Source organism: Spinacia oleracea, chromosome 6 (genome assembly GCF_020520425.1).
Source record: "Spinacia oleracea cultivar Varoflay chromosome 6, BTI_SOV_V1, whole genome shotgun sequence".
Taxonomy (NCBI): Eukaryota; Viridiplantae; Streptophyta; class Magnoliopsida; order Caryophyllales; family Amaranthaceae; genus Spinacia; species Spinacia oleracea.
In genome coordinates, this window is record NC_079492.1 from 77,195,479 (window position 1) to 77,220,036 (window position 24,558).

Here is a 24,558-nt window from a genome sequence, read left to right on the forward strand (position 1 = left end):
TAGGGTTTCTCGGGAACTGGTCCTGCATGATTGGGTGTTATGCAAGATCGAGACACGTGTCTTGCTAAGTTTTTGAAGGCTTGGTTTGGACCAAGTGGGCCTCTTAATCGTTTGGACCTTGGCCCTGTGAAGTTGAGAAAAGCCCGCAGGCAGGCTTTTGGGCCTTTTTTCTGGGCTTTGATAGTACAGTCAGGTGGCATTCTTTTAGGCCACATCATACATATATATATATATATATGTATATATATATATATATACATATATATATATATATACATATATATATATATATATATATATATATATATATATATATATATATATATATATATATATATCAAATGCATAAATAAAATGGTGAACTAGTATGGTCCAAAACATCTTGTCTTGAAGCATCCAATCTTCATCACCATCTTGTTAGCTTGGCATCGTCTTGAATCTTCGTTCAAATGCTAACTTAAAGTTCTAAACTTAGAAATACTTGAGAATAATAAATTACATCAAAATTTTCATGGTACGCATACCATATTTAAAACTTTACATTCAAAGATAGAAGGGTTCGCAGACCGTATTTAACTACAAAAGGTCTTGTGGGCACAAGGTGTACAATAAATTTATTGTACACCAAGATAACTTTAACCCTTTTTTTTGTAACTTTAACCTAGTTTTGATTAACTTTTATATTAGTAAAAGAAAATTGATAGATAAATATTTTAAAGGGTTAAATGATTAATTTTATACATTATTAGTTATTTTGAAGAAACAAGTTTTACTAAAATGAAAAAATTTATCATTGAAATATAGATAACTTGTACATATATATGCTTAACTTTTAAGCATTTTGAGTTAACTTTTATTTCGGTATACAATATTTATTGTACACCCATTGTAAATAAGAATTTGTTACTTAACTATCCTAAATGGCCATACTAGTCACTTGGAGTACCTGCATTACATAAAATATATATATTCTATGTATTCACCCATTCGTATGCTAAAACGAATTGCCTATGATAATAATGCAAGTATTTACGTGAATAATATTAAAATTCACGTTCACATAAACGCGTCCTAAAAGATTAATCAATTTCCAAATTATTAATCCTTAGACTTTATTCTAATTAAAATTGAATTTAATTAAAATAATGCGACCTACGAAAATAATTAAAATAATTATTTCATTTTAATTTCATTTAGTGGCTCCCACTCAAACCAATAATTATTCTGGATAATTAATTATTAAATATTAAATTAAAACTCGCGGCCCGGCCCAAGTAAATAAAATATTAAATTAAATATCCCGTTAGGCTAAATTAATGCAAACATGGTCAAGCCCAACGAAATAAACGAATTAAAAAAAACGGATTTTTCATGAAATGCCCCTGAGGTTTGCGTTAATGCACCAAATACCCCTAATGTTTCCAGAATGCACCAAATACCCCCGAGGTTTAAAACAATATCATCAAATACCCTTATTGACTGTTTTCCGTCTATTTTGTTAACTTTTCCGTTAACTTAACTCTAATTTTTTTTTTCTATTTCCCTTTTCTTTCTTCTCTTCCTTTCTCTTTCTTTTTCTTTATTCTTTCCTCTTCCCATGGAAGTCTCTCTCCTCTTCTTCACCATTACCACTATATGAGAATCACCCCCACCATCACCACCACCGCTACCCTCTTCCACTATTCACCATTGAAATTGCTTCTTCATAGAGGCCCAATTATCAACCTCATCAGCCCTCGAAATCTCATCTTTTCTGTCTCCTATCATCATCGAACCCACGACGTTGGTTTCTCCGACATTGGCTTCTCCGATAAGCTCTAGGTGTTTGTTCTGGCGGAGGTCGCGGTGGCTGGATTTTCTCTCTCCTTCTTGAAGTCTCGATCTCCCAGCCGTGAATACGCAATCCTCGCCGCCCATCGGTCAAAGCTTCTCCGCCGGCGGATTTGATCTCTTTCTCGTCGATCTCCACCTCCATTGCTATTTCTGTTCCCGGTGTGATTTGGGGAAGAACTGTGACTTTCAAGTCCTCTCCTTCTTCTTGTTCGGCTGCCCAAGAGTCGACACCACCCCAAGGATTCGGTGACCCAAGAATCGACACCACCCCCAACGCCCAAGAGCCACCATCTCCTTCAAATCTACAAACCAGGTTTTGGTGATTGGGTAATATCAATTAAATCGTTTATGAGGGATTTGGAGAGTTGGGTATTATTTGAATTCAATTGATTTCAGAAGAATTGGGGCAAAATCACAACATCAATCAATAATAATCTGAAGAGGATTATAAAAGCTTTAGAATTTTGAAGATGAAGAACAACTTCCATGGATGTGAGAGAAATTAAGAGTGAAGGCCAAGGGAAAGGAGGAGAGAAAAGGGCAGCCATGGTGCTGCTGCCGTTGAAGATCCAAAGAAAAGAGGAAAAGGGAATTGGGTTTTTAAAAAAAAAAAATAGTAGTTAATTTTTTTGGGGTTTAAATAATATAATTAAGGGTTAATATTAGGATTAGTAGAGATAATGGTTGAGTAAGGACAAAAAAATAAATTCACGATAACGGAGACTTAACGGAATGGACGGAAAATGCTCATTAAGGGTATTTTGTGTTATTGTTTTAAACCTCAGGGGTATTTGGTGCATTCTGGAAACATTAGGGGTATTTGGTGCATTAACGCAAACCTCAGGGGCATTTCATGAAAAATCCCTAAAAAAAATGTTCATGTGTTTCTCAGGCTAGGCTTGCGCCCAGCCCATCGCAGCACTTGTGTGGCCTACGAGGCACAGGAGCAATGCCCGCATACCCCGCAGCCGAGCACGCGTGCCCACAGCCCTGCTGCCCCTACGCGCTTCGTTCGAAGCTCGTCGCTGCACGTCGCGAGGCATCTCGCCTATGCTTGCTCGCAGCCATCGCCCACCCCTCGCCCAGCGCGCGTGCGGCACGCAGCGCCCATGCATAAAATTTCCGAAAAATCAACAAAAATTCCAAAAAATTCGATAACAGAAAAAACACAAAACTGCATGCTAAAACATGCTTTGAATACATAAGGCTCGTGATACCATTGTAGGGGAATACAGTTAAACATAATAACATGTGCGGAAACAATCCCCAAAGCCGGGAAACATGTATAAAGCACAGATTAAGCAAACTTACATTCGAAGCGTATTTTTCTTAGTAATCTGTCAACGAACACGAACTTAGAACTCCACTTGTCGTTCCTCTACTTGGTTCACCGACACGATCAGATCCATCTTGATAACCGTAGCTAATTAGACAATCAATCAAGAGTTTTTGCTTTTGGGAAGAACAGTTTCCTCAGAGAGAGAAAACTGAAGAACGTAATTTCTGATAGGTTTAGGGTTTGGAAAACTTGTGTGTACTGAATTGTGTGGAATAATACAATAACCTAATTGTATTAAATGATGTAACCGACCAAGACCAAGAGGCCTCGACTGGCCACACCAAAACACACGGACACCCACAGCCCAACGCCCAGCCACGCTGCAGGCCGAAGCCCACAGCGCGCAGCCGAGCAGCTGGGCCATGGGCCTGCTCGCTCGTCGCTGCCATGCTGCTGCGCTGTTGTTGTGTGCTCGCGCCCACCCGCGGGCTGGTTGCTCGCCTTTGCTCGCGAGCTGCGTGCTTGGCTCGACGGGCCGGCAACTCCGATGCCCTTCGTATTCGCGACTAATATCTTTCCGATATTATTTATTGTTTCGTATACGACGAATCATCTTCGTACGATACAATTTATTCGTTTCGCCCAGCTTACGAATATTCGCGATACGATATACGATTCCGATGCAAGGTCGTATCGTATAATACGTTTTCCAAAACTAATTCCCGAAAGGCTATTAAATGAATTTCCGATTCATTTAACCCGCTGATCTGTTACGTGCCATTGGTGTGACCTTGTAGGTTCAGTTAAGAGTAAGTTGTGAGCTTAATATTCATTAGAACTCACTGATCGGAAGCATTGCTCCAGCTAGCTGTTCCGATCACTTGATCTTACTTAATTAATTGTTCGTAATTAATCTGAACCTTGGTATTAGATTAAATGCACCTTGGGTGAAGGACATATTTCCTTCAATAGAAACCCTGTGGCACCTTTCCACTTCAACCAACCTGCTTTGATTCTATGGGCCACATCGCCATCCAATTCTCCATCCTTTTGGATAATAGATCCTAAATAATGGAACATTTCAGAGCCTTGGACAATTTTCCCATATTTTGACGGGAAGGGTTTAATTTATCATTCAAGCAGGTTCTTGTCCATAAGAACAAGAGGGAGAATGTCAGGTGGGCATTCCTCAAGCCACACTAGTTCCTCCTCGAACGAGAGGGAGTAGCTAGCCATGACATGTGCCACTTTGTTACAGCTTCTTTTAGTTTAATTGAAATTACAACCATAAAACTTATTTGCAAAAACCGAAATGTCATTGACAATCCTTTGGGTGCTTGACTTCTCCGTTGATTTCCTATGCAGCAAGTGAACTAGATTAGCACAATCCGTCTCTACGTCTATGAGCCTGAAACTTGCATCAAACACGAGTTTCAACCCAAAGAGGACTGCATTTTCCCCAGCTTCATTTGCCTGCATTTCAGCTCCCAGTTTCTTGCCTGCACTCAGTAATATGTCACCCACATTGTCCCTCAGAATCGCTCTTAGGCCCACACGACCATCAGTCTTCACCGCCGCATCTGTGTTCAGTTTAGCACGCCCAGTTGAGGGGGCCTGCCATGTGTGGTTGCTGGCTTCATTGTTCACATGTGGACCCTCTTCTCTCACCATTGTTGCCTCGATTTCAGTGAGGTAGTTGAGTGTTCTTTCTAAGAGTCTTGGTTCCACTCTTCTTCTTTCAAAGATCCATAGGTTGCGTGCGTTCCAGGTCTGCCACACATACATCATAACCAGTTCCCAGGATCGTTGCTCTACACACTTCTTTGCTATTCTCTCACACCACATTAAGAACCCATACTTAATCAGTAACTTCAAGTCTCACTGGCGAGATGCGCCATAAGACTTGTGCCTCCTTGCACAAGAGTACCATATGTACCATTGTTTCCTCACCTTCTCCACATCGTGGGAAAATTCTTTCCACTGGCATGCCTCTTCTTGCTAACACGTCCATCGTAGGTAGCCCATTCCTCACTGCTCTCCACATCAGGGTTTTCACTTTCGAAGGTACATTTCCCCTCCATATTTTTGTCCACAGTCCCTTAGTGTTTTTAGGATCATACGTACCTTCGTTCCCCTTTCTTCTCTCCAACTCAAATATGCACTTCGCACCGTGAACTCTCCCCTATTTGTGTGAGGCCACGAGATGATATCACTCTGAGTGCTTTCGGCCATTTGCACACTTCTTATGGCCTCAACTTCCTCTTCAGTGAGGTGTCCCTCTAATGCTTGTAAGTCCTAACTGTGGTTTTCTTCGTTCCACCATTCATGAACGAGGCTATACTCTAGGTCTGCAGAAGGGGGTGGGGAGAATAACTGCCCACCTGGCAGCCCTTATAACCACGCATCTTTCCAGAAGTGTACCTCCCTACCACTCCCTACTACCCACCTTGCCCCTGCATAATCAACTCTCGAGCGGACATGATTGATCTCCAGGTGTAGCTCGTATTAGGTGCTATTTTCGCCTCCCAGATTGTGGTCCTTGGGAAATATTTCCCCTTAAGCACTGTTGCAGCAAATTAAATGACGTGGGGTTTGAGACTATTCTCCAGAATTTCTTAGCAAGTAATGTTAAGTTAAATGAGATTAAGTCTCTCATCACTACTACAAAAATGGCCTAAGAAACCGGGCAAAAAAAAGCAAAGAAACCGCACTTTATACGGTGCCTAGGTAGTAGGTCTCTTAGCATAAGAGACCGGAGTTTTTACCTGGTTTCTTTGATGTATCTAAGAAACCGATTTTGACTTAAAACTGGTTTCTTAGATCCTTTTCTGTGAATTTAAATACAAAGAATAAGGGACCGAATTGATGAAATATGCGGTTTCTTTGACTGTACTAGGAAACCACTTTGTTACAAAGTGTGGTTCCTTTGATTATTTTTAAGAGACTGTATTTTGAACATCTACGGTTTCTTTGATACTCCGCTGGTATGAACGTGTGCAATCTAGAAACCAGATTTATTAAATACCTAGTTTCTTTGATTTTTTTTATAAGGCTAAACTTTATGAATGAATATGGACCTAATCAGGTTGTTCCTACTATGAAAATTATTATCTTTTCCAAAAAAAAAAAAATGGAGAAGGGGGTGGGAAAGACCAAAAGCTGTCACATTTACGGAAACGAAGAAACTAATCTTCTACAACAATAGTGTTTCTCTAACTGTTCCGAGGCCTGAAAATTACATTTACCGGAGGCAATGGACATACTTGATATGCCAAAAATCATCTTCTAACTTTAAAGAGATATATATAACAATTTATACATCAACATGTACAATACAACAGTGTACAAAAGATCACAGGATTCCCCTTGTTTTTTAACTGAGTCTTTCATAAATTAGACTTCACCAATTTATAAATGCATTTCAAAACTAATGTGTGACAAGCTTAAAAAAGTGCTGCCAGACATCATCGCTCCTACTCAGGGTGCCTTTGTTGCGGGAAGATCAATATTACACAATGTGATGATTTGCCAAGATATCTTCAAGTCTTATAATAGAGGCAATGCCAAACCTAGCTGCGTGTTGAAATTAGATATGACACTGTGGAGTGGGGGTTCATTGAAGAAGTTATGAAGGAGTTTGGGTTTCCTCATCACTTCATCCAGTTGGTTATGACCTGTCTTTCCACCACTCAGTACTCACTGCTTATTAATGGTGTCCCTTCACCCCTCATACAACCTAAAAGAGGTCTAAGACAGGGGGATCCACTTTCCCCACTCTTATTCACTCTCTGTATGGAGTATTTTTCTAGAATCATGAAGTTGGTTGCCTCTCACCATAGTTTCAAATACAACTCAAGGTGTAAGATAGTAAACCTCAATCATCTGTGTTTTGCAGATGACCTTCTGCTCTTCTGTAATGGGGATGTTACTTCCTTTCAACTCATGTTGGAAGGTCTCAAGTTGTCCTCTTCTTCTACTGGTTTACAGGTTAATCCTAGTAAATCATCCATCTACTATTGTGGGTTGCAATCTCACACCAAAGACATCATCATTGGTCTCTCTGGTTTCAATATTGACAGCTTCCCCTTCAGGTACCTAGGGGTTCCCATTAGCCCCAAGAAAATTCAGATAGGTGATTGTAATTTGTTGGTTGAGAAAATGGTGTCCAGAATTAAAGTATGGAGTTCAAGGCACCTGTCTTTTGCAGGAAGAGTACAATTAGTGAATTCAGTCCTAATGAGCATTAGTGTATATTGGTGCCAGCTGTTTCTTCTCCCTAATGTTGTTATCAAGAAAATCAATGCCATTTGTAGATCCTACTTATGGTATGGAGCATATGATGATGGCAGACCTGGTAGTGTGAACTGTGACAGACTCTATAATTCTAAGGAGCAAGGTGGATTAGGGTTCAGGAATTTAGCTCTGTGGAATCAAGCAGGTGTGGGAAAGTTGGCTTGGGCAATTGAGCAAAAACAAGATAACTTATGGGTAAAATGGATACATGCTTTATATGCGAAGAACAAGAATTGGCAGTTGTTTTCTCCTTCTCTAGCTGCTAGTTGGCATGTAAAACACATTTGCAAGGTCAAGGGGATATGTAATGAAAAGCTTAATGGTTCCAACTGGTTTACTACTCCTACTTACTCTATCAAGAGCATGTATGCCAAGTTGTATACTCCATCAGAAAAGAATTCAGTGGGCCAGATACATTTGGAACAGACTGTCTGTTCCTAAACATAGGTTCTCCCTATGGTTAGCTCTGCTGGATAGGCATAAAACCAAAAGTAGACTTCTCCAATATGGCATAGGCACTGATAACCTATGTGCCATTTGTGGTTCTGCCCCAGAAACAAGCACTCATCTGTTCTTTGATTGCTCCTACAGTCATGGATGTTTGATTGAAATAACGGACTGGTTGGGTCTCTCTTGCACCAGAAAGAATGTCCTTCAGATCCTCAACTGGACTAGAAAATATTGCAGGAATGCTTTCAAAAGGGAGATTATTTTTGTTGTTGTTGCAGGGTTGGTTTATGCAGTTTGGAGAGCTAGAAATACTTCAGTTTGGGAGGGGGCAGTTCCAACTGCAGCTGCTGTCATTAAATCTTTGAAGTATAGTGTAAAGCATACAGCTATTCAACTTTGTCAAGATAAACTCAATGAGTCAAATAGGAACTGGTTGTATGCATTATAGCTAGTTCTAGGGTTGTTTACTCTCAGGTTGTTAAGACTTGTTTGTGGCAGTGTTGTCCTTGCTCCTTGCTTGGCTGCATTGTCTAGGTTGTAACCAGTTTTTCAGGTTATAATATATTGCTCTCTTGCTTGTCAAAAAAATACAGTAAGCAAAAAAAATATAAATAGTCTAATTTGGCGTCCTTATAAATAGCCTAATTTGGCCCTAATAAATCTGTATTTAAATTGTTTAAATTAAAAGTAAAATAAAACTTGCTCTTAGTTAATCATATGATAGGATTAAAGTTGTTCATATGAAATCTCAAGTAAGCTTATCGTGCTTAAACACTATGAACACAATATTGTGATATGTTTTTTTAAGACCACATGACTTTATTAGGATTATAGGTGTTCACCTAAAATCTCAAGCACGCATCGCATGGATAAACACTATTATAACAAAGAACATCACAAAAGGTACTATTATATTACTATCAAAGAGCGGATGACATGATAATAAATATCATGTGCATTAACACGGACACAAACTACTACTTTAATATTCAATAATCCTATACTTTTTTTCCAAACAAAAACAATGTATACAAAATGAGAGAAATTATATTTTAAAAAATTAGTGGATGTGTTTTTGTAGAAATTGGTTTTTTGGCAGTAAAATTTTTCACCATGAAGTGTTTTATAATAAAGGATGTTGGGTTTTGTTATAATGGGGTGTGAGCCAAAAGAAATATTTAAAAAGAGGAAATGTCATGTGTTTAACCCAAATTTTTGGCTGCATACCTATGCATGCAGAGATGGGTGCATATGAGCTAGGTGAAGCAGCTAAAATTGAACACGATGATAAAAAAAAATGAACGTGAAAAAATATCCTTCTTCATATTTCTCTTTTGAAAAATAATAATTTAGGATAATTAAATAATATTAATTAATATATCAGGAACTCTAATACGTTCGCACAAGTTTAATCACTACGTTACATTTTAGTAGATTCGAAAATAAAAAAATACAAAAAATAGGAATATTGATGAATCTTTTTCTTCTTCTATGTTCCTCTTTCTTCTATATTCTTTCTCTCTCCTCTGTAACTTTTCTCCATCTTAATAGTTCTTATTTGCCCCTCCTCGTCGATAAATTTTCTACCACCAATTACAAACGAATTGAGTTCACCAACTTCTCCTCCACTTCTTCTTCGACTCTGTCTTTTTTCCTCCATGTTAAATTCTGAAATTGAGCATTGAACATTTTTTAATTAAAAATGAACTTGACAATATATCAAACATAGTATGAACATTAAATTTCTAAAACTGAACATTGAGTTTTAAAAATCGAACACAACCAAGAACAATAGGTGATTTTTTTAGAAACTAAAAAAAATCACCTATTATTGATTTAAACAAAAATTGAATATATATATATATATATATATATATATATATATATATATATATATATATATATATATATATATATATATATATATATATATATATATATATATATATATATATATATATCCTCATTTATAAACATGAGACTTAAGAAATTGAACATCACACAAAATTATTGAACATATATTAGTTTTAATAAGTTGAATTTAGTTGAACATGATTTTATATAAGTTGAACATAAGACTTTAAAAACTGAACATCACACAAAGGTATTGAACATATATTAGTTTTATAAGTTAAATTTAGTTGAACATGATTTTGTATAAGTTGAACATAAGACTTGAGAAACCGAACAACACAGAAAAGTATTGAACATATATTAGTTTAATAAGTTAAATTTAGCTAAACGTGAATTTGTATAAGTTTAACATAAGACTTGATCGAGAAACTGAATATCACACAAAAGTATTGTACATATCATAGTTTTATAATTTGAACATACGACTTGAGAAACTGAACATCACACAAAAATGATTCTTATTTATGAACATATCATAGTTTTATAAGTTTAATTTAGTTGAACATGATTCTTTATAAGTTGAACATGAGACTTGAGAAATTGAACGTCACTAAAAGTGTTCTTATTTGTGAACATTATCTTTTATATGTGGAACATGATGAATTATAAACTGAACATGACAATATTTAGACAACGCCACTTCTGATCTTTTAGTAAAAAATAATGAACATCTGCTTATTATATTTGCTGCTTGCCTTTTAGTTGAACATGATTCTATATAAAGTTGAACATAAGACTTGAGAAACTGAACATCATACAACGTGTTGAAGATATCATAGTTTTATAGGTTAAATTTAATTGTACGTAATTCTTTATAAGTTGAGCATGAGACTTGAAAAACTGAACATCACTCAAAATTATTGAATATATATTAGTTATAAGTTCAATTTAATTAGTTGAACATGATTTTGTATAAATTGAGCATAAGACTTTGAGAAATTGAACATCACACCAAAGTGTTGAAATATCATAGTTTTATAAGTTAAATTTACTTGAACACGGTTCTTTATAAGTTGAACACGAGAGTTGAAAAACTGAACATCGCACAAAAGTGTCATGTAAACCGTAGGTGGTTAGGCACTTTTTCACAAAATCAAACAATAATCGCCTATCCTTATTCTGATTGACTATATTCTTCCCATTAGATATTAGAACAACTTTTTGATCCATGTTTGACCTGTCTGCACCTAATCATCAATTCATGGAGATTAGTAACTCCTAATTCCTAAACAGTGCATCTCTATCTGAATGAATATATTGCTCAACAATATTCTAATCATCAATTTCTTTTATATATTTTACAAAAAAATTGCAAAAATTGACAGCACCTTCGGCTAAAATTATTCCCTAATCCTCGAAGCCTTGACCATGAACTAAAGAAGAAAAAGAAATTTGGCATATGAAACGTAGTCCAGATCGAGTTGGAATCGCTGGTAATAAAATCAATTGATATTTATAATATTGACAGTATTAAAGAGAAAATGTCGCAAGTTTACCATAGGTTTTGCTTAGAGCGTCGAAAATTCGGTCCCTACCAACGCTAACACTAGGCATGGCGGCTTCTGTTCTTTCTCTCTCCTCTTACGTAGATTGCTGGTTGAGGCCATGGTGAAGGAGGCGAGAAATTAGAGGACGAAGAAGCAGATGAACAAAACGCCGGCGATGGAGGTAATCGCTGGGAGAAATCGCCGAGAAAATCGATTGTTGTTGGTGATATTGTGATGGAGGTGGTGGTGGCGACGCCGATGAGTTGTTGGTGATATTACGATGGAGGTGGTGGTGGTGTCGCCGGTGATTCGCCATGGGCACTAAAAATGGAGAGAGAAAAGGAGGTTTGATGAGAGAGAAAATATTAAGAGGTTAGAGGTGAGAGAAACATGAGTATGTGTATATGATGTGATGTCGTTTGGGCTCCTATGCATGTAGAGATAGGTGGATAGGTATGCAGCCATTAATTATTAATGTGTTTAAAGCCTAAGTGAGTTTTTGTGTTGCATGCGTAATTAAAATTAATTGAGAGTCAATTGAAAACCCAAACAATTATAAAAGGTGAATTAAAAACTTGCGTAAGTTTTGAAACAATTTTCATTGCTAATAAATGGTGTGATGATGAGGATTGAGTTGGACACACAGGATTGACGTGGATTTGTGAGTTGAATTATTGCGATTGCCCCTTTAAGGCCTCTAGAAGCATTTAATAAATTCATACTTGCCAATTTATCTAGAAAGAATGATATGAGATCCTAATCCATCACCACTTCCTTTCTACAGCGTCATTTTCAATTTTTCACTAACTGTTTGATTGACTTTTCTTCCTGCAATAAATCAGTTTTTTTTTTCTTTTTTCTTTTTCTCCGATTAGTCACAAAGGCAATTTATACTGATATATTAAAAGGTGTTTATAAGAATATATATATGTCACACTGCCACATAAGGTTATTACGTCACGTCACGTCACCATTAATAAGTATCATGGCATGTAACAAAGATCAAATACTGAACTTCATGAATTAAAATTTACACTTCTTACTATCTTAACTAGCCACAATGGTATGTTATATCTTTTCATATAAATATGAAATATACTCTTTCAAAATGAGTAATAATAAATTAAAGAAAAATATACGCAAAAAACAATATGTAACTTAAAAAACTTGGGTAATTGAGTAATTATGAGTACGGAAGATGAAAAACATTAGCGGAGGTATAATAATCAACTAATAATGAAGAAAGGTAATCTACGTTGTTTTGATTTTCGGATATGGGGCATGATATTGGAAGGTTGTTGATCGACCACTGATCTTGCGTCACCACGACAACCCGATAATACAAAAAGTAAACCCCACTACACAGAGCAACACCCAAACCACACACTAATAGTACTAATTACAAATGAAGGCGGGATATTTAAACCTCTATCATGTACATGCCGTCAGCCATAATCACTTGTCCAAGAATTATTGATTAATAAATCAGTTAGATGGGTCACCGAGATATTATACTCACTTCGCCTGTAGATACCTTTATCGTAAAAGATTGTTTCATTCTCTATTTTGTTACTCTATAATACTTCGTATGATTCTTGTCATTTTTCTTAATTTTATTTATCATCCCATGTACTCCGTACTAAATTGCAAATCGACTTGCACAATAAAAGAAATGTTAATAAATGATCAAAATGAGATGAAATGACCAACTAGAGGCAAAGGGGTAATCTTTATTATTATCACTACCACTTTGTAATTTCCATGGCCTAATTCTTCTATCTAGTCACATTCATTCATCATCTTCTTCATTATTAAAATTTTGAAGTTTTAGTGGTATGAAGTTAGGCCCACGTGACACCATGACCGATAAAGTGGGCCCACGATTCTCGGCCTTATCCAATACTCCGTATTAGAGCACCATCTTCTGAATGCAGTTACATGAGTTTGTCTGACTGTCTCACTTTCGGACTCCTTAAAATCTTAGATAATAATACTCCGTTCACGAAAATGATAAAGGTCGCAACATGCGACCTTTAAGCTGTGTCACAATTATGACATGACATGCTTATGTGTCAGTATTAAATTGAAAACGAAAATATTTAACTTATATAATCTATTATACATGTTTCAAAAAAGTAGGAAAATCTTAATATTATAATTTTGTTTCCTTCTTTATATCGACTACTTTATTTACATATTTTCATAGTAAAAATATTGAATTGACAGTAAAAATATTCTAATGAAACATAGCCTACGTGGCGCCTATATGTACCAATTAAATTGCGACACGTAAGATTGTGACAACTAAATGTTTTTGCAACTTGCGACCTTTATCATCACCCCTCCGTTAATTAAGTACTCCGTATGAAAATAGTTTAGTCTCTTATCAAATCATCTAAATATTTACTTAACTTTTCGTCAAAAAAAAATGTTTACTTAACTAACAAATATGTTTAGTAGGAGTAATAAGCTAGTTGGATACCAATTGCATGTTGGTTAAGTGGTGATTGAGGCTGAACTTGGTATGAAGGATCGGGTATTCGATCCCCGCAACAACAATTGGGAGGGGACTGGAATCTATCCACCTAAAACTCGCCCCGAATCTATCCACCTAAAACTCGCCCCGAATCCGGATTAACTCTAAGGGTGAACCGGGTGGTAACGCCAAAAAAAAAACAAAAAGTTAGCCGGATAAAATGTGACTTATGTAACATGTGGCATAAGAATTTTATGAAACTTATATAAATTATTTTTAAAGATAAGAAGTTGAAATTCAGAATTGGCTCCGTTTGTCAAGCAATATTTTCAACCAAAATTAGCCGTTAGAGCCTCATTAGAGGTTTTATTGCATTAATTTGCTAGTTATAAGTGTATTGTAATCAGTGGTTTGAGAGATCGGATTGCTCCCTTACAAAAAAAAAAAATCGAGGGAATTGCTCCCTTAAAATGTACAAGGATGAAAAGATTAAAATATGCGATGTTCACTTTATCTTACGTGTATATACAAGGAAAAATAAGTTCGGATAAAATTCGGTTAAATTCAGGAAAAATAAAGGATACTCAACTACAATTTATAGTTTAAATGAGATCGATGATCTAAGGGTTTTTTTTAAAAAAATTATTGGTCCGGTCTAAATTTTATATAGTCTAATCTGAATGTTTTATGCGAGTATTTTTTTCCTGGTATGAACTTAATTTTTCTATCTAATCTGGTTTGATTTTAACAAGAATAAAGTAATAAGCAATAAGAATTAGATGGGAAAAACATAGCTTAAGTTAAGTTGAGATAAGTGAAAACAAGAAAAAATACACAATTAATACATCTATAAACATTTTGGTGACTTTTAACTATCACTCATATTTGGCTATTTTCACTCACCACCTTGTTCAACCCAAACCCGTATTTACCCAATTCCCATGACCCGTATGACACGGGTAAGAAATTCTCTTAGAGGTTTTTTTGTGAGTTACCATCCGGTTCACCTCGGGACAATCGAGTTCTGGGTGGATAAATTTAAATCCCCTCTCAATTATTGTTGCGGGAAATCGAACATGCGATCTTTCCTACCAAGTTCAGCCTCAATCACCATTAAACCAACATACAATTGGTGAGAAATTCTCTAATAGGTACATTAATGTAAAATGCAGTTGAGCTAATGTCGTGAAGTTGGACCATCATTTAGGCCCTGTTTAGTTCACCTTATTTCAGGACCTTATTACTTATTTTAGATTTAATCAGATCAGACCAGATCGGATTAGAAAAAATAAGTTCAGTTCAGATCAGACTAGATCAAATTATTTATTATTATTATTATTATTATTATTATTATTATTATTATTATTATTATTATTATTATTATTATTATTATTATTATAAATCAAATGCTAACAAAGTCAAATATTTTACAAATAATTAGTGGGAAGTTGAGATACAATCTGGGCCCCCACTCCTCTGGCTATAGCAAAGCCTATCCTGGTGAAAATATGAGCAGCAACACAAGCCCCAATGTCCTGTGTCCTAGAAAACTTATTATTATTATTATTATTATTATTATTATTATTATTATTATTATTATTATTATTATTATTATTATTATTATTATTATTATTATTATTATTATTATTATTATTATAAAGAATCGATTACACAAAGTTGGATGGGAGCCTAGCTACTAATTGGGCTCCAACACCCTTATTCAAAGCAAAACACAAACGATGAAAAAGAAAAGAACGAATATTAGCGGCAGATAAAGATTTTATTCATTTACCAAGTATAAAGTTACACCAAGGCACCACAAACACCCAAACACTACAATCAGACTAGGCATTAGCCAAAGAAAGAAACAACACAAACAACAAGTAATTTCTACAGCCTACACAGAAGAGGATTTTGTTAGCAACAACCAGAGGAGACTCTACTTTGCTAGAAAAAATTTGAGAATTTCTTTGCAGCCATATCCCATATACAGTCTCAATGAATTCCATTGCACAACTGACATCAGATTTCCTTGAGCTCCTACTCTTCTTCACTTCCCAACTAACCTCCTTTTGCCACTGTAAGATACACCTCTGAATCCCCAGATTTTGCAACACAATCTCCCAAACTTCAGTAGAGTACTTGCAGGAGAAGAAAAGGCGAGAAAGATCCTCATCTTGCTGGTTACACAGGCCACAAGTACTCACAACATGAACATTCCACTTTATGAGTCTGTCTTTGGTAGCAAGTCTATTCTGGACAGTCAACTACATAACAAAAGTACTCTTAGGGCTAACCCTACTATTACACACTAGCCTCTTCCAGGGCACCTGCACACCATTGTGATGCAAATGTTTGTAAGCTTTATGGATTCTGAACTTTCCTGCCACTACAAACTGACTTCCACCCCCTGCCTGCAACAAAATGTTTCTTTGATGCCAAATCTTCCTCATTGACCAGGTAAGGCCATTAGGAATTGGCATTGACCAAAAGTCCCTCTGTTGTATGTAATAAGTGTGCATCCACTTAACCCAGAGTCCGTCTTGCTTCATGGAAAGTGCCCAGCAGTGTTTAAGCACAGCAACTTTGTTCCAAGTGGTGACATCTTTCAAATTCCAACCACCACAGGTCTTGGGTAAGCAAAGATTCTCCCAAGCTACACGAGCTTTTCTGGACCCTACATCAGTACCAATCCACAAGAAACTCCTACAGAGCCTCTTAATCTCCTTCATAACCTTTTTAGGCATCATAAAAATTTGACACCAGTACAGCTGAACACCAAACAACACTGATTTGATAAGCTGAAGCCTACCAGCATAAGAAAGCATTCTTGCAGACCACCCTTTAATTCTTGTAACTGTTTTCCCAATAAGGGGCTTTCATTCATTGTAACTGAGCTTCCTGGTTGTAAGGAGCACCCCTAGATATCTGATTGGGAATATTATTATTATTATTATTATTATTATTATTATTATTGGTATATATTTATATCATTGTTATTATTACTATTATTTTTTTTACTATTATTGCTTTAAAAAAAAGAATGTTGTTGTCGGTGCAATTAAAATCTATTATTTAAGGCATAAAAAAAACATTAACAAAACATTCAAATTTTTCATGTCCAAATTAAAACCACTAAGTCTAGATCAGAAACGATACGATCCGATCATGTCCATATCAGAACTGATTTTTACAGATTATAACCATTATATATCCAAACCAGAACCGTTATGATCACATAATATCCAGATCATAATTGAGCTATACAGATCTTGTCTAGATCAGAACCAATCATGTCCGATCCTTACATAACCAATAGGTTCAGATCAAAACCGATTTGTACAGATCATGTCCATATCAGAATCGATATGCCCAGACTAGAACTGGTCTAGATATCGACTCTGTACAAATTATGTTCAGATTAAAATTGATCTGCAAAGATCATGTCCATATCAGAATTGATTTGTGCAGATCATGTCCAGATCATAACTGGTCTGTAAAGATCATGATCAGATCAGAACTGATATATACATATCTTGTCCAAATTAGAACTGATCTGTATATATCATGTATAGATCAGAACTGATCTGTATAGATCATGTCCAGGTCTGAAATTATCTGTACAAATTATGTCCATCAGAACTGACCTGTACAGATCATGTCCAAATCAAAACTGGTTTGTACAGATCATGTTCAGATCAGAACCGATATGTACAGATCATGTCAATATCAGAACTAATCTGTACATATCATGTCTAGATCAGAATTGATCTATATAGATCATGTCCAGATTAGAATTGGTATACAAAGATCATGTCCAGATTAGAATTGGTATACAAAGATCATGTCCAGATCAGAACCCATACGTGTAGATCATAACCCATATATTCGGATCGATCTATCTAGATCATGTCTAAATCTATAATGATTTGTTATCAAGTTCATATCAAAACCCATATGCCTAGATCATGTCCAAATTTGAATCGATCTATTTCGATCAAAACCTATATGTCCAAATCATGTCCAAATCATAACTTGTCTGTACAAATCATGTCCAGATCAAAACTTCTATGTATAGATCATGTCCAGATCTGTACTGATCATGTCCATATTAGAACTGATCTGTCCAGATCATATCCAAATTAGAACCAAATTTGTACATATTATCCCCAAATCAGAACTGATCTGTACATATCATATTCTGATCAAAACCAATTTGTACATATCATATCTAGATCAGAACTGATATGTCCAGATCATAACCCCTCTATCTAGATCATGTCTAGGTGTATCATATCTAATATAAGGAATAGTTAAATCATGGGCAAAGTCAAATAAATAATATCAATATTATAGATTTGTGTAACATTTATTTTACACGTAAGTCATTTAATATTAACAAATGTAGTTTTTTGTTTAAACTTAATTCTGAAAAATAAGATCAGATCAGATCAGACAGATCAGACCAGACCAAATCAGATCAGAAAAAATAAGTTTAGATCAGACCAGACCAGATCAGACCACACCATACCATACCATATCCGCAATTTATAAGGTGCATCATGGTGCACAGTGAGCATGGTGCACCTTACGAACACTAGGATATAATTAAAAGAACATCTAGTTACTTGAAAAGAACATAAATATATTTTCTGTTTATAATTTTAATAAATAATTAAATAATATATTATTTTTTATAACAAAAAAGTGAAATATTGCATGTTCTTTTGTCGTAGTGTCATGTTCTTTTGCTTATGCACATATGTTCTTTTGGTGCACCATGCTCACTGTGCACCATGGTCCATAGTCCACGGATTGAGACCATATCAGATCATACCAGATCAGGAGAAATAAGGTGAACTAAACGGGGCTTAATCTTGCAAATTTGCAATCATTAGTTTTTTTTAAAAATTACGTAGTATATACTTAATAGCACTAAATAACCATAGATTATTCATTAAATATATTTTACTTATGTCAATGCATGAAATATTATATATTTATGTCAAGGTCTCGAGTTCGAGTATTCGATATGGAAAAAACCTCAACTGGAAGTGATGATAGCCCATTAAAGTATCCATGTAAACTTATGCAGAAGAATAGTTCATTCACCGAATTGAAATTCCTCGTAATATAACAAAAAAAATCTTAGAAAATTAATAAATATACATGTTAGATTCTATTTTCGAAAAACATCGATATTGTACTCATCTAAAATAAATAAATAAATAAATAACTAAAATATTAAAATATTTTAAGACTCTTCTAACCTCGACATTTCTTTTTTTCATGACATGTACAATGATGTCTAACGTAAAGTTGAGTAACGTACTTGTATTAATTTTTGATTTTGGTCTAACGGAATTAAGATATGCCACCACAATATTACTTGGAAGTTTAAATTTTGGATTGAAATATATTCCTCAGTTATAATTTACATGATATAATTGGATTTTGAATATTATTTACACAAGTTTCTTTGATTTTCTTTTGTGTTTTATACTTAAGAAACATAGTTGTGTGGGATCTTATTAGATTCGTTGCAATAAATAGTTTAAATATCATCTTTTTATAAATTTTTTAATCCATAATTGAAGATATTAATATTTGAAATTGTGCATTGACAAACGTGCCTAAATAATTGAGTCATTTAAAAAAGAACGGATGAAGTATATAAAACTAGATCCTCAAGTCTTATATGAGACCAGTCACACCATCAACTTGATGGTGTAACATGTTCACACTTATAAATAAATCCAACGCGTTTAAAGGCATAAAATAAAGTAACATCGGCATAGAAAATAAAGTAACATCAGTATAGAAAATAAAGTAACATCAACATAGAAAATAAAGTAACATCAGTATATACAAAGAAACTCTAACATATAGAAAATAAAGTAACATCAGTATATACAAAGAAACTCTAACATGAAATTGAAGAAAATGCAATAAAACAAAAAAAGTAACCGCGAATACAAGGTATAAGTAACATCAGCATAGAAATTCAAGTAATACCAATTTATACAAGGAACCTCTAACATGAAATTGAAGAAAATGCAATAACTAAAAGTAACATCAGCATAAAAGGTCAAGTAACACCAGTCTATTCAAGGAATCTCGAACATGAAATTCAAGAAAATGTAGTAAACACAAGAAAATAACAGCGAATACAACGTACAAGTAACATCATCATAGAAAGTCAAGTAACACTAGTCTATACAAGGAACCTTTTCCATGAAACTGCAATAAAATAAGAAAAATAACGACGAATACAATGTATAAGTAACACCAGCATAGAGTATCAAGTAACACTCGTCTATACAAGCAACCTCTAACATGAAATTCAAGAAACTGCAGTAAAACAAAAAAAAAGTAACGGCGAATACAATGTATAAGTAACACCAACATAGAAGTCAAGTAACACTCTTCTATAACTTTCTCCATATTAGTTGCGCGCGTCACACCATCAAGTTGATGGTGTGACTGGTCACACATGAGACGCACTGAAACTAGATTAGGTCTCGCGCACGTACGCACGGATATTCTAAAAATTATTATTTGATCATCTTTTTATGAAACGCTTATGCTTTATTCTGTTCACCTTATTTCCATTACTTTCAAGATAAAATAAGTTTAGATAAGATAAACATAAGAAAAGTAAGGATTGACCAAGTACAATTTATACAAAAGGTCTTGCACGCACAAGGTGTACAATAAATTTATTGTACATTGAGATAACTTTTACCATTTTTTTATACTTTTAACATGTTTTCGTTAACTTTTATATTATAAAAAAAAGTTGATAGATAAACAATTTGAAGGGGTAAATGGTTACCTTTATGCATTATTAGTGATTTGAAAAATTATTTTTTATTAAAATGAAAAATTTTATCACTAAAACATTTCGAGTTAACTTTATTTTGATGTACAATATTTATTCTACATCACCTTTAAATAAGAAATTGAGAAAATTATAATAAAATAGTTTGATAAGTTCTAATAAGTTCAGAAAAAAGAAGAAGTTGAAATCAGGTGAATAAAATACAATCCTAACTTAAATATTTCCCCCCTAAACCTAATGCATTATTGTGAGGGGGTCGAAAAAGCACGAGGCTAATGCGTGACCTCGTCCCTCGTGGGTGTGACGCTTCTTTTTGTCAAATCAAGTGTAATTGGATTTCCTGTGAGTTTACACCCAATTGACTAGTAATATAGGAGTCGCCATTCAGTTTTTAACGACAATAAGAAAAACTGACAAAACCCGGTTATCGTGACATAAAGGGAGTGCAATTATGTTTGACCACGACGGCCGTAGGTTCCCTTGTGATCCCTGGTGGTGGGGATCGCTCAACGTACACCCGCAGGGTAGAGATTGAGGGTTCGGGGGACTGTAACTACCGAGAGGAGTACTCGCTCTTCGATAACTCCAGAGGCAGGATATCCTTACTAGCTCAGCATAAATAATTGAAGGGACATGCGTTAACTATTAAACTAATATGAGTTGATTTTAACAATATGCAACATATAGTACTAGATTGAGCGCGATTATCTGATTTAGATTGTTTTAAGGGACCTAGCATGATAATCTAATTTCCCAAAAATATCATATTTATTAGGCGTGATCGAACAATCAGATTTAGTTAGTTTAACAGTTCATAAAAGGGCGAGGAAAGCAATTAAATCATAGAAAAGGGACACATTACGACGCACCCTTGAGAGGTGCGTCACGGTTCTCAGAAAACTAACCACTTTGATTTTGCTATTTCTCCTTTTATTTAACGAATCTCAAATTATGGGACGGGATACGTTCTGTTCGATTTATGGATCGATTGCGACAGAACGCGTGATCGGTTTTGCAGCGTGAGGCTTAGGCTTAGGGGTTCAGATTCAATACTCAGAATAATAATTGTGTGTTGTTCCTTTTCACGTCGAACTTAAGGCCCTATTTATAGAAAAGAGTTCGTGGAAAGATAGAATTTGTAGAACTCTAATCCACGAGGAATTAGGAAAAAACACGTACCAGGTATTTTCAGCGCCCAGGCCTGGGCGCCGAAGATTTCGGCGCCCAGAGCCTGGCGTTGAAAATAGGATCTGGGCTGTTTTTCTTAGTCAGATTCGGATTCCTAGAATCCAGAGTATTTGAGATTTAATTGAGTCTTTTAGTGCGTATTAACCTTGTGACGGGATGCGTCTTGGCCCGTTACGAACTCTAGGCTCGTTAGGATTTTAATTAATACGCGACTCTTATTTTCGAATCATATTAGGAATAGGATTCTCTCATAATCTCTATCTTATTTAGGATTTATGTTGGAGTGTAACACCTAATTCTGATAGGTTTCTATCTTTTATGACTTGCCACTTTTAACAACTACCCATTACGGCAGTTACTATTTTTAGCAGGTTTCCATAAATAGCAGGTTTCTATAAATAGTAGGTTTCGGGTGAAATGAAAGGGGTGATCGAGATTCGTTATTTTATAGGAGATGCGTTGTCAAGTGGAGATTTATGCTTTCATCATCGAACATTCCCTTTCGGGAATGGGGACAAAAGTAGGTGTCTACAATTATTAATAAATCTTGAACATACTCATCTATTCATCTACTTCGTAATATGCAATTTCCTTCATATTACATATTACATATTTATATGTTTAATATATTAATTTGACCAAAATATTGAGTACTCCCTCCGTAGTTTAAAAAGAGATACACTTTGACCGGCACGTAAATTTAGGAGAATGAGTTGAATTTATTAAAATATGATGAAAGTGAGATATTGGATGAATTATTTATTATAGTAAAAAAATGATGTGAGTAAGTGAGGGGACCCAAAAAAAACGAGATATTAACATAATTGAAAGTGGGAACCAAAATATGTCAAAAAATGAAAGTGTATCTATATTTAAAATACGACTTTTTAAGGAAAATATATCTCTTTTTAAAATATGGAGGGAGTAATACTCAATCCGTCCCATATATTATAGTCCCGTTTGACTAAAAACACGTGTTTTAAGAAAAGTGAAATATAGTTCATGAAAAATTAGAATATAGTACATGAAGAATATTCAGAATGTCAACCATTGATGCTATCAACGATGTTACCAACGGAGCTCGCAACGAGCATCATGTTCACGATGATAAAGACATTACTCACGAGGAGTATGTCCATGTTAATGGCCATGAGGAAAGGATGGAACGATTGGAAAATGTGAGTGCAATGTTGGCCGAATTAGTCCATGACTCTCGGAAAAAGAAAGATGTAAGTGGGAACAAGAGCGCAACGATGTTCAAGAACTTTTCGTCGCTCAACCCACCATCCTATGATGGCAAGCCCAATCCAGTTGAGTTCGAGGATTGGATAAGTCGCATTGATCAGTTGTTTGAAACCCTGCAATGCCCTGAGAAATGGAGAGTTGATTTCGCAGTGTTTTACTTGACGGGTCAAGCAGGATTATGGTGGAAAGTTAACAAGGAACGAAAGAATGGGCCTGGATTTGGTTGGAACGAACTACAGAAGTTAATGAGAGACAAGTTTTATCCACCATCCTTGAGGAAACAGAAAGAAGATGAATTTCTACACTTGCAACAAGGAACAATGAGCGTGTTGGAATACACAAATAAGTTCATGGAGTTGTCAAGGTTTGCACCAGACTTGGTGTCGACAGAGAAGTCCAGGATGAACCGTTTCGAGCGAGGTCTGCACCTTAAGTACCAGGATAGGTTGTCCACTCAGAGGTTTACTTCATACCAGGATATGGTTGATATTGCAGCTAATGTGGAGAGAGTGGTACTGCTTCGAGAAGCGAAGAATGTTGGGTATAAAAGGAGAAATGAAAACCAAAGTCAAGGAGGAGCAAAAAAGCCTAACCAATGCTATCAGGGAAATCAAAGGAGGAACGATGTTGGAAACAAAGGACAAGGTTATCGTGGAAACCAGAATAATAGGACACAAGAATGTGCCAAGTGTGGGAGAAGAGGCCACATTGAGAGTGAATGCCGTGTGAGATCGAACACTTGTTTTCGATGTGGGAGCCATGATCATTATATCAGAGATTGTCCGAAGCAAGTAACACCAACCACGAGAGGACCAGCTTCAACTAACAACGATCATGGTCGGAACAACAAAAACACAGGAGGTTCAAGCCGCAACCCTCCCTGACCACCGCCAGCTGGAAGAGTTTTTGTGATGAGACAGGATGAGGCAGATGAGAATGATAATGTTATCACCGGTACCTTCTCTATCCATTCTTTAGCAGCCCATGTTCTTTTTGATTCTGGAGCTTCACATTCCTTTATTTCTCCATTGTTTGCTAAATGTTTAAATTTGAAACCATGTTGTGACTTTCATGCTATGAGTGTTTCCCTTCCTAGTGGAGAAATTGTGAAATGTAGAACCATGTATAGAGATTGTCCCATTGTTATAGAGAAAGTTGAGTTTCGAGCAGACTTAATAGCTTTTGACCTATCTGAATTTGATGTAATCTTGGGAATGAATTGATTGACTAAGTATGAAGCTAACCTTAATTGTTCGAGGCAAAGTGTGACCCTTAAAACGCCAGATGGAGATAGAGTTTCATTCCATAAGTTAGTAAGAAAACCAACGATTCAAATTGTCCATGCTTTGAGAGCACGTAAAATGATTGAGAGTGGTTTATCTGGTTATCTGTGTAGTGTTATTGACCTAAATACCTCTGGACCTTCCATTACCGACATACCTGTTGTTTGTGAGTACCCACATGTTTTTCCAGAAGAAATACCTAGTATGCCCCCACCAAGAGAATTAGATTTCAGCATTGAATTAATTCCGGGATCCACCCCTATTTCTAA

The 24,558-nt window shown here is 35.5% G+C and overlaps 2 protein-coding genes across 2 annotated transcripts; one reads left to right on the forward strand and one right to left on the reverse strand.

The window, feature by feature from the left end:
* Positions 1-15,576: 15,576 nt before the first annotated feature.
* LOC110776843 (uncharacterized) lies at positions 15,577-16,560 on the reverse strand. The gene is made up of 2 exons (XM_021981401.2): positions 16,063-16,560; positions 15,577-15,999 (listed from the first exon to the last, which is right to left on the reverse strand). The coding sequence occupies exons 1-2, from the start codon at positions 16,558-16,560 to the stop codon at positions 15,577-15,579; spliced, it is 921 nt and encodes a 306-aa protein (XP_021837093.2).
* A 6,925-nt stretch (positions 16,561-23,485) lies between these two features.
* Positions 23,486-23,890, forward strand: LOC110776844 (uncharacterized). Its single transcript, XM_021981402.2, has one exon. It carries the CDS (start codon positions 23,486-23,488, stop codon positions 23,888-23,890), a length of 405 nt encoding a protein of 134 aa, XP_021837094.2.
* Positions 23,891-24,558: the final 668 nt, after the last annotated feature.

Coding starts and splice junctions, on each gene's coding strand:
- LOC110776844 (XM_021981402.2), top strand. CDS start 23,486: ATGGTTGATATTGCAGCTAATGTGGAGAGAGTGGTACTGCTTCGAGAA.
- LOC110776843 (XM_021981401.2), bottom strand. CDS start 16,560: ATGCTTTCTTATGCTGGTAGGCTTCAGCTTATCAAATCAGTGTTGTTT. Junction 16,000..16,062: donor TGCATCACAATGGTGTGCAG/GTGCCCTGGAAG, acceptor TTTGTTATGTAG/TTGACTGTCCAGAATAGACT.